Raw genomic sequence first — 11,467 nt, 5'->3', positions numbered from 1 at the left:
TCCCTCCCCTTCCTTCCCTTTCCTTCCTCCCCTCCTTCCTTTTATCCCTCCATTCTTCCTTCCTTTGTTATGGTGGGGATTGAACTCAGGACCTACACTTCCAGGATCTGCCTGTGTAGTCCAGACTGGCCTCAAACGTTCAATGCCTGTGTCAGCCTCCCGAGGGCGGGGGGACAGATGTGCACCCCTACACCTGACTCCATTTCCCTTTGAGTTTCTTGAACATTTGCATCTCCTTGGAACAAGGGTCTGGGAAGTGGTATTTGTACCTTGTCTCAGTCTGTAAAGGAAGTGCTATAGGCTACGTGACTCGCGAGTAAGTGAGACGCAGGAAGTTAAGCATGACATGGTTTCCCTTATGTGAGAAGCCCCAACTACAAGTAAATAAAAGTAAAATAAAGGAGACGTGGCAGGAAACAGAGAAGTGGACTTTCTGGACCTGGGGGAAGGGAGGAGGGGAGAGGGGAGGGAAGGAGGTAAAGCTGAGGGAAATGGTTAAGATATGTTACATATATGCACCGGTCCCCACATGAACGTGGCTATTTGGTACATGAACACATTAATCATGAAAAGGAACCTTGCGAACTAAACGAATCGCTCCTGATTCTGCAGTCTGGAGGTCGCAGGTCAAGGCGCTGACAGGCTCAGTGCCTGGGAAGCAACCTCCTCATTCGTGGTACCTTTCTGCCCGTGGTGGGAGGGACTGGCTCACTCTGGCCTTCTACGGGACATTAATCTCATTCTGACCTATTTATTTTGCCCTCCAGAGGCTGTGCCTCAATACTACCTCCTTGGTGATTGGGTTTTTTGTTTGTTTTGTTTCGCTACTGGTGAGTTGAACCTGGGGCCTTTGTACTGAATTACATCCCTGGCCCTTTTTATTTTTTATCTTGAGACAGAGACTTGCTAAATTGCTAAGTTGCCCAGGCTGAGCTCAAACTGCAGTCCTCCTGCCTCAGCCTCCCAGGGTGCTGGAATTACAGGCATCTGGCATCATGCCTGACTGGTAATTATATTTTAACTTATGAAGCGGGGCACGAATGCTCAGACCATGGCACAGCAACACACACACAGACACGTACAAGTCTCCACTTCCTGCACATATAGGTACCCTGAAACCACAACCCTCTCCCACCCCACACCCATGCACACGCACATCTGCATGCAACTCATCCCCACATACTCACTAATGATTTTGCATAAATAGAATTTTACTAGATAATTGCTATTTAACAGCCCCGGAGGCCTTCACCATGTGAGCTGACGTGTAGGCAGTTTCCTGTAGGTCTTCAAGTGCTTCGGGGCAGTGTTCTCCACTCTTGGTGTCTCTAGTGACAGCCACCTTGCACTCGCTGTGCAGTTTTTGGACTTAGTAGTGAGGGTTTGGTGGTCATCTGTCAGTACAGATTTTGGTGCCATTGGACAATGGTCTGAGGTTGTGCTGCTTACCTCTTTTTTTTGAGTGAACGTTGTTTGGGAACTCTATGAAGTTTCTAGGGCCACCTTGTTATGTTAATTCTGATATGTCAGCTTTATTAGATTAAGGGACACCTGGGTGAGCCTGGGTGGCCATGGAGGTGTGACCTCAGGGTCTGTGTTCGGTCCTCACCCCTTCCTCTTGGGCTTGTGTTTCCCTGCTCCATTTCCTGGCCCCAGAACTAAGCGGCTTTGCCCCACCCCCTCCCACCATGCTGTTCCTGCTTTGCAGCCAGCCAGCTGTGGACTGTGTCCCCTAAAACCGTGAGCCGCATAAACCTCTCCTCCTTGAAGTCATGGGTGCTGGGTATTGTGTCTCAGTGACATGAGAGCTGAAGGATTGTGTCTTCTTAAGGGATGTGGACTTTTCTATATAGTCCTAAAATCTAGTTTGACAATTGTATAACTATTCAGTTCCTTTACATATTTGCTGACTTTTCCAAATCTATGACATTTGTCTAATTCTATGATAAAATAGGAAAATATTCTGGTATAATTACATTTTTCAAGGTCTTTAATCTAGTAGATTTTGTTATGCATTTAGTTGCTGTACGCTTACTACTTTATGCCTGGATTAATTAGGGTTCTAGTGACATCTGTCTATCAAGATCTTTTTTTTTTAATCATGCTGGGATTGAATCCACCGCCTTCACACTAAGCTACATCCCAGCCATATTTTATTTTTTATTTTTGAGACATGGTTGGCTAAGTTGCCCAGGATGGGCTTGAATTTCTTGCAATCTTCCTGCCTGAGGCTCCAAAGGCACCGGGAATACAGATGTGCACCAGCATGCCTGGCTGAGAGGTTTTGTTTTGTTTTTGCATTGGGGATTGAACTCACGGCTTCACATGAGTTAGGCAAGTGCTCTCCCACTCAGCTACATTCCTAACCCTTTTTATTTTGAAACAATGCCTTGCTAAGTTTCCCGGGTTGGCCTCGAATTTACCATGGTCCTGTCTCAGTGTCCCAAGTAGCTGGGATCCCAGACAACACACTCAGCTATGGGGAGATGTTAAGGCACTGGCTCATGTGCTTTGGAGGATGGTCTGGCTGGCCAGGGACCAAGGGAAGAATGGTAATCTAAGTCCAGAGGCTCTGCGGAACAGAACTTTTCAGTCTTTTCTTTGCAACGCCTTCAACTGATTAGATGAGGCCCACCCCTACTCTGGAGAGAAATCTACTTTACTGAAAGGCTACTGGTTTAAGTGTTTATCTCCTGTGAAAATACATTCTCAGTCACTCTAGGCTGGCATGTGACTGCAAACAGGTGCTGTTGCTTGGCCGAGTTGATATGTGTGATGGAGCCAGCAATGTTCGCCGTCTGGCTTTCTCTCAGTGTGGAACACTCATTAGTGTGGACCAGGCCTCACAGTGTACGCTGCCGGCCCTGCCAACATCCCCTTTGCAGAGAGTGAACTACACACTTTGCCACCCTGCTTTTGGTTTGGATGGTTGTTTGCATCTCTCAATTCTCACTGTCCTTCCTCTGCTGGGCAAGTGGTACTGGGCTGGAATACGGACTTTTCCCCACCTTCTGGCTGCCAGAGCGTGCAGGGAAGCTGGCCCCTCTGACCCCTTTAGGCCACGGGCAGTTCTTTCTGGGCAGGGTCTCGTTATGTAGTCTAGGCTGGTCTTGAACTCACTACATAGTGCAGGTTGGCCTTGAACTCACTGTGATCCTCCTGCCTCAGCCTCCCGAGTACTGGGATGAACCACGCCCTTCTGTTTGGAAGCTTCCAAGATGTCCTTGTGTCTGAGGAGCCCAGGAATGGCTCGCTAGGAAGGCCCAGCTCTGCAACGATCTCACTGGGAGCCCGTGGCCATTTGCCCTCTGACCTTGCTCCTCGTGTCTGTCCACCTGGCTGGCCCCTCCCACTGGCAGTGCCCTCTTCAGCAGGGTGAGGTAGGACACTCATCACAGACCCCGTCAGGCCCCTGCCTTCTCAGTGGCCGCGAGGGCTCTGCCTACCCAGGGGCCAGGAGGGGCTGGGTGCCTCCATGGCCCCAGATCTGCAGTCTGAGCCCAGCCCTGGGCCTCTGTGACCTAGAGCCCCCCCCCATGGACATGGGAAAGGACAACAGTGAACTAAACTGCGATGATCTCAGGCAGCCCAGTGAGGCAGCGAGGGCGCAGCATCTCAGGAAAACTGTCCCGTCGGTCTGAGTGTTCCCACTTGGAGCCGGGGCAGAGGTCTCCCCTGATGTCTGTGTTCCAAAGCACTGAACTTGGGGATCTGGGCACTCGGGGAAAGCGTTCTGCATGGCAGGGCCGTGGGCCCTCATGGCAGAGCTGTGCAGAGGCTTGTGGCACAGGCTGTCTGGGAAAGTCTCTCGGCAGAGGTGGACAGCTGGAGGCGAGCTGCTGGGAGCCAGGGCTGGGTGAGCTCAGGTTGAGGGCATTGTGCTGGCCACCTTGGCTCGCTTCTCATGCCTCTGGGTGCACTTGGGTCCTGCAAGCTGCCTGGGCTCACACTAGGGCAGCTATCGGCTGCATGAGGGGTGATCTTCCCCTGTACCCCCAGATCCCAGGATGCAGCTGGACAGAGCCAGGGTCTCCCATGCCAAGCGCACTCTGCCCTGCCTACTCCCCACCCCCATCCGCTGCTGCGAGCCTGGGTGACACCAGTGCTTTGTATCCCTACTATGTGTTTTCTGCTGCCCTCAGGAGGCTGAGGCAGGAGGATTGCGGTAAGTTCAACACCAGCCTGGGCTGCATAGGGAGACCCTGTCTCAAAGAACAAGAAAAAAGCTGTCTGTCACCTGAAGCAGCAAGTGACAGCAGTCCTGTGGGCTATTTGGGGACCTCATGAGCACGTGGGGGCGTGCACTTGGGGCATAGGGGTGAGGAAGAGCACGCAGCACCCCAGAGGCCAGCCATGCAGAATGGTGGCTGTGCTGGTGGTGGCAGGGAAGGACAAGCACAGGTGGCAACCGGAACGACAGCTGGTAGTTTGTGGAGGGGCCAGCGAAACCCCCATCTGGCTCCTGAGCCCGGCAGTGTGGGTACAGGCAGCGTCACCGCCATCACTGGGGACAGTGCAACCCTGCTCGTGGGACACCAGCAACAGGGCCAGGAGGGACCCGGCAGTTGGGAGGAGCCTTAGCTACTGGCTAGTATGTGCATGGACTTTGTAGTGAGAGCTGGGTGCCAGGCCCAGACTCTGTCCCTTGACTCTTACCAATGGCAGTTACCTCACAGGATGGCCTCAGTTTCCTCCTCTGAAATGTCGACAGTATGGTTGCCGGGAGGGTAAAGTGCAGTGCCCCACACTTGGGTCTAGAGCTGTCTTCCTCTTGAGGCCTTGTACTCTTCTTGCCACTGCCTCTGAGCCCTAGAAGGCTGCCTGGATCCTGCCATTCTCATCCTTCCTCACTGCCCCTGGCTCACTGGGCTGCAGGTACACAGGTACCTGCCTGTAGTAGACTGGAGATGGGATGGAAATAAAGATAGGTAGAAAAGAGACAAGGGAAAAATTATAATTTTAAGATTGTACTTAAAAAAAATCTTGTAGCTTCAGGACACCATCAAAATTACCCAAATCGCAAATTACTTTTCCCTCCGAGGCTCCTCACTCCTAAATTCCTAAATTAAAAAAAAAATAGAGCCAGGTGTGGTGGTACACACCTATAATCCCAGCACTCTGGGAGGCTGAGACAGGAAGATTGCAAATTTGAACCCAGCCTGGGAAATTCAGCCAGACTGTCTCAAAATTAAAAAAAAAAAAAAAAGGCTTGGGATGTGGCTCAGTGCACAGGCCCTGGGTTCAAGCCTCAGTACCACAAAATACAAGCAAAGAAACAAAGAAACAACTCTCTACCAAACCAACCCAAAAAGAAAAACCCAGCACAAATGGAATAGGCTGGCCCATGCCTTTCTCCTGTGTAGTGGCCTCACAGTCCCCTCTGAGGTGCACTTCTTTCTGCCAGGTACATCTGTCCCGCGCCTCTCCCAGGTACGCCCTGAAAGTCTTTTCCTCTTCTTTGGGGACCTCCTCAGATCCCATCCAGTGACAGCTGAATGGGAACCCCTGAATCAATCCATGTCGGGATCCCTGGGCCCCATGACTGCGCCCTCATGGAGAAAGGATTTTGCAGATCGAATTACGAGAAAGAGCTTGGGATGAGTCTGGGTTTTCCAGGTGAGTCCACGTCCAATGACAAATGCCTTTAAAAGAGACCCCAAGGAGAAAGGGACAAGAGGGTCGTTCTGGCGACCAGATGCTGGAAGAGGTAAGGAAAGAATCTCACGTGGAGACTTTGGAAAGAGTGCAGCTGCCCACACCTGGAACTTGGACTTTCAGCCTCTGGAACGATGAGAGACTAAGTTTCTGTTGTTTTGAGCAAAATCTCCTGCCCCGCTTGGGTGGTTTGTGATGCTACCCCCTGCCTTTGTGTTGGCCAGGCCCGTGCCAGGGAGCCCCTCCGTTCCTACACACCGCTCCCCTGCTTTCTTTTCCCTCGCAGTATGTCGTTTTCCAGCCACTTGGCCTCCCTGCCTCCTTTCAGAGCCATTCTCAAATGGGCAGTTAGGACACCGGGGAAACCGACTGGGTTCCGGCGAGCCTCGCTCAGGCGGTCAGAGGGGCAAGAATTCCTGTGCTGGAGCCAACCTGGGCATGGATTTGCTGTTGCTTTCCAGTTGCAGGGGAAGGCAATTCCTGCCCACTGCTGAGCCTGTTTCCTCACCCATAAACAAAGGTGAGGGGAGGAGCTGGTGTGTGAAGTGCTCTGCCAAGGGGAGGGACCAGGAACCCGCAGGACCACTTCTGTCCAGTGACCTAGGGAGGACCCTCTGGCACGTGCGCAGATCCCTGTGTCCCTCCAATTCCCGCATCTGAGTTCACAGCTGTTTTTCTGTCTCTGTGCTTCACATGGCATTCTCCTCTTTCTTTTCTTTTCTCTCTTTCCTTTCTTTCTTTTCTTTTTTTTTTTTTGACAAAGTCTTGCTTTGTAGTTCAGGCTGGCTTTGAACTTGTGGCGATCCTCCTGCCTCAGCCTCACAAATGCTGGAATGACGGGTGCAACACCATGCCCGGCTCTTCTTGCTTTGAAAAGACACCAGTCAGATGAGGCTAAGGGCTCACTCTGCTGCACTGGGACTACATCTCAACTCTGCATTTGCAAGGCTGCCATTTGCCGACAAAGTCACCTTTGCAGTACTCGTGGTGTCCGGGCACCCTCGCGACTGAATGACAAACGAGACTGAATGACAAACGAGGATGCAGGGTCCCTAAGGATGGTTGAAGTTATAAACTCAAAATCAATAAGCACATGTAGGGACAAGTGTGACAATACACATAAGAGATCGGGCACTGCCCGCAACATGAGGGGACCTGCCATGGTGACGGGTTCCAAAGCAGCGCACCTCCAAATGATTTTAGATCTGACACAAGACCAGCCACAAGCTCAGAGGGCTTTTCTACCCCCAAAGGCCCATGCTGTCATAGAGGGGTGGTGACTTCAGACTTGCTGTGAGGAGGTGGAGCTTGGCCGGAAAGGGGGTCCCGGGGGGTGTGACCCAGAGGTTTGTGTCTCCCTCCCCAGCTCCTCCCTTGAGCCATCTGCCTCCTTCACCATGACGCAAGCAGCTTTCTTCCGTGATGCCCCTCTGCCACACCACCCTGCCGTGGAGCCGCTGACCTGTGGATTCTGCCAACTGTGAGCCCAAACCAACCTTTCCTTTGATTTGTGGGTGTCAAGTATTGTGTCCTAGCAACAAGGCAGTTCCCAAAGACAAGGGTATTCATTCTCCAACTTGTGTGCAAATCTATCGACTGAGAACAGATAAAACAACGTGGATGAAGCAACAACAGAGAACTCCTATTGCCTGGTCTCCAGACTCCTGACACTGTCGGAACCAAAAAAGGTGGCATCGCTACAAAGACAAGACGCTGTCTCAGTCAGCATGGGCTACGATAACAAAATACCACAAGCCGGGGCCACTTAAACCACAGATGCGGCCCTGCCTCCTAGCGCTGTCCCAGGCCAGGGCTTCCCCACGTCTTTGGGAGACGCAGGTATTCGGTCCAGAGCACTTACTGACCAGGCATTGTGCAGTCACACGGAGACTCTGCAAGGTGCCTGGCCGCTTGGGACAATGTGCTGGGCACATGGGAGACCTAGCTACGCAAAAGCAAATTTTGGATCTACCTCACAGCATACACAAAAGGGGCCACAGATCCACAGGTAAGAGCGAAGCTTCTGTAAGAAAACACCAGATAAATAAAGTCTTGGTGACTTGAGTTTTGTAAAGATTTCTTAGCTATGACACACGAAGCACAGCCTATAAAAATCCCAAGTCCACAAAATGGACTTCATCAAGATAGACAACTTCTGTTCATCAAATGCTGCTGTTATATAAAGATGGAAAGGCCCCTCTCTGACAAAGCACTCGTGCCTAAAACTCATCCCAAGTTTATAAGGAAAACAGGCAGGGGATAAATGAACACACTTCATCCCAGCAGACAGCACATGGCCAAACGCTCAGCACCATCAGTCACCAGGGAGACGCTGCCATTCCACACTGGGATGGCGGAGTGAAAAGCCAACCACAACTGTCAGTGAGGCTTGGAGAACCTGGACGCTCAAACACTGCTGGCGAGAGCATAAAGCAGGGCAACTGCTTTGGAAGACGGTTTGGCCGTCGTCCTTGTTGGCGCGGTGGTGAGCATTCCCACCTGTCACTCGGGAGACCCGGCTCAACTGCCCGATGGGGAGGCAGCCACTCTTTAGCCAGGTGTCACCCAGGGGGCGAAGGCAGGAGGATCACCGTGAGGGCAAGGCCAGCGGGACCCTGTCACAAGAGAAAAAGAAGAGTTAAGCAGTGTGCTACCTTTTGACCCAGAAATGCCATTCCAGCTCTGTGCACAAGAGAAAGGAAGACACATGGCCACATTGAAACGTGTACACAAATGTTCACAGCAGCTTTATTTGTCACGGTCCCACCCGGAAGCAATGCAGATGCCCATCACCAGGTGTGCAGCGGTACTGTGGCCACTACTGAGGGGAGAGAGAGCAGCACTGCTACACAGAACTCCAGAGAGAGCCGCAAAAGAACTCTCTGGAGGAGAAGCAGCCACACGTGTGCTGGGCAAACCCACTTACACAGAGCTCTAGAAAATGCGAGTTTACCTGTAGTGATGGAAAGTGGAGCAGCAGTTGTGGGGAAAGGGGACACGAGGCCACTTTGGGAGGTGATGGGTATATTCACTGTCTCGATAGTGGGGGTGGCTGTACAGGTCAGAACCTGCCACTTACATGGCTTACATGCATGCCGGCTGTTATATTTCCATTACATTGCCATAAAGCTATCAAAGGAAAGGTCAAAACCATTAGGAGCTCCAGACCTGCAGCAGGCCTTCATTTCCGGCCGGAAAGCTGCCAGTGGAGAGGACTGAAGGGAATGTTCTTGAACACCAGGGAGGCCCTGGGACCGCTGGGAAGGTGCGAGGCCTTGAACGTGTTCCAGAGTGAGGATAGAGCAGCTGTCCGCGAGCCCCGGAGGCCCTAGTCTGGTGAAGTCTCAGGTGCACTGGGGCTGGCAAAAGATGAAACCAGCTCTGGCATCATGGTGAGCGGAGGTCGCAAGGAAAGCCGGCGGGATTCTGAAGCTCCTTGTCATGCGGCGGTGGCTGCCACTCGGGACATCAGATTGGTATAGCTGACCACACTGTGTGATGCTACACAGTCAATCCATGCAGTCCTATGCAGGGACTTCCTCTCCTCACTCATAGGCCAATTCTTCCACATTTTGAAACACTGCTCCTCATTGGAAGCAACTAGAATCCAGATTTTGAGTGTGGGATTCCAGGCCCTCCACACACTGCTTCTTATTGACCTTTCAACCTGGAGCTGCTTCCCCCAGCGCACCACACATCCTCCCTTCTTTCCCCACCCGGCCCAACCCAAGCAGTTCTCCACAGACCCCATTAGCAGCTTAAGCTTTATGCTCTAGTGGTCCCTCAAAAGGCAAGCAGCAGGAGGCACAGAGCCCCGTTTCTGGGTGGCACAGAAGCAAGAGACAAGTGTCCTTCCCAGGCACTCCACCTCAGTCCATGCCGCATACCTGAAAGGAAATGCAGCTCCCGATTGCTTTTTGGCAAACGCCAAATTGACAGGAGCTAAATTACACTGAGAACCGACAAACAAAAAAGGATGTGCTGTTGCTACTTTCAGTGTCATTTACCCAGACAAACCCTGGGGACACTGGAGCTTTTCAGGGCACTTCAGTGACATACGGGTGCGGGGCCCTCATCTCTCCTGCTCACCACTTTGTCTGAACGTGCCTGGACACGGCCCTTCCTGTGGTGGGGCCCCCAGGGGTACAGGCGGGGGAATAAAGGCTTGAGGGTTAAAGTTAGTTAGCATCTACACTGGCACCAAGGGAACGGCACACACTCGGGAAAGCTGCTGGCTGCCTAGCTTGGAGGAACGGAGTCATTCACTTCCCAGGGATGAAAGGGACCCAAGAGTGGCTGTGGAGGAGGACACAACAGCCTCCTGCTGCATGCACCTGCCCCACGAGAACAGGTTTCCCGCATCTGTGGCAGCCCTAGCAGAGATGATCGGAGCCTCAGAAACCCCCAAACTTTCCAATGACTGCACCAGGGACCCCAAAGACAACATTCCTAATGCTTCTTTTGTGATGAGAAGACCCCAACTTGCATATACTTTGCCTCCAGGTAGGCCTGAGCTGACCCCAACAGAGCCCGAGTCCAGAATGCTAAGTGTGCAACATTCCTTTCACATGCACTTGCCAGTGGCAGCACCGGGGTTGGCACAGCACACAGGGCCACATACGACACACAGCTTGCTGCAAGCTATGGGGCAGGCTGACGGGCACAAAGTTGACCACAGGGCACGGGGATAAGGATCCACTAGAGGCGGCTGAGTCAAGAGCAGTTACAAAAACAATGGAATGTTCCCTAGGCTGACTTTTATATATAACGCGCATGTGCGCGCGTGTGGACAGGTGTGTGTGACGTGCCTGGAGCCATCCTGGGGACTGGAGCTCCAAGCACAACTCTCAGAAGGAAGCCTGGATCCCCAGTCTCCCCACACTCTCCCGCAGGGGCAGGTGTCCCCAGGGGCGGTCTCAACGACATCCATCACCTGCCTGCCCTTGGGTGGCAGGGGTGCCAAAGTCCTGCTCTCCCTTGGTAGTGGAGAGGGCTGACAGGAGGTGGCCAGTTGGCTGGGACACTGGGCTGAAAACACTAGGGGACAGATCTCCTGGTCCTCTGGGGACAGTGGCTCCAGCCAGCTCTGAGCTTTTCCCAGGAGAATAACCTGGGGTTCCAGTAAAGTGCCATTCAAAGGGCTGAGGGGAAGGGGGCATTGCACTGTCGCAGGGACAGGAGGGGACAGCCTCTCAGAGGTGGGCCTGGGGTGGCCCCCTTCTGCTGCCTGAGGTCCCTTCAGCAGGTGGGGGATTCTTATTTAAGGAGTCATTCCCTGACAGTCTCACATGGCAAACATCTCCACTTTTAGCTTACGTTACCCCTGAATATACAAAGGCATTCAAAGCAATGGCACTTTCAGTATTCTATGAAACATCATACGGAGAGCAGGCGCCCTGTCGCTCACATCCAATTCAGGGCCTCCGAAGTGCAAATTCTAACCTGGCTTGGTTGCCTCCTACTTATCACGGCCACAAGGGGGCACTGCCCGAAGGGCGGGCGCAGGTAATTTTAAAGCTTCAGGCACTAGGGGAGGGAGGGGGACTAAAGACAGCAGGGTGGCGGGGGCGCCCACGTTCCAGTGTCTGGCCCAGAGCCCAGTCCTGTGAGAGACCAGAGAGGAGGCGTCTCTCCTTGGCTCCCACGGGTTCGGGCGCAGCGCCTCAAACGACCAGCAGGGGGTGCTGTCCCCCCAGGGGTGACTCCAGAGTTCCTTCCCCGGGTCAGCTCTGACAGGGTGCATGCAAGTGCTTGTAGTACCCCCTGCCCGGTGCAGTCGGCCCTGTAGACGCAGAGTCACTCCCTTCCCTGC

The 11,467-nt window shown here is 52.9% G+C and overlaps 1 protein-coding gene across 1 annotated transcript in view; it reads right to left on the bottom strand.

Moving 5' to 3' along the window:
- Positions 1–8,242: 8,242 nt before the first annotated feature.
- The window catches only part of Zfp92 (ZFP92 zinc finger protein), an 11,244-nt gene continuing 8,019 nt past the window's right edge, over positions 8,243–11,467 (bottom strand). The window contains exon 5 of the mRNA XM_033760521.1: positions 8,243–8,270. Coding sequence (XP_033616412.1) covers positions 8,243–8,270 — 28 coding nt within the window. The remainder of the gene's footprint in view (positions 8,271–11,467) is intronic.

Source organism: Fukomys damarensis, unplaced genomic scaffold (genome assembly GCF_012274545.1).
Source record: "Fukomys damarensis isolate Sample0158 unplaced genomic scaffold, DMR_v1.0_HiC HiC_scaffold_39, whole genome shotgun sequence".
NCBI lineage: Eukaryota > Metazoa > Chordata > Mammalia > Rodentia > Bathyergidae > Fukomys > Fukomys damarensis.
Note: the sequence above shows the minus strand (reverse complement) of the source record. Positions and strands in the feature narration are given on the sequence as shown.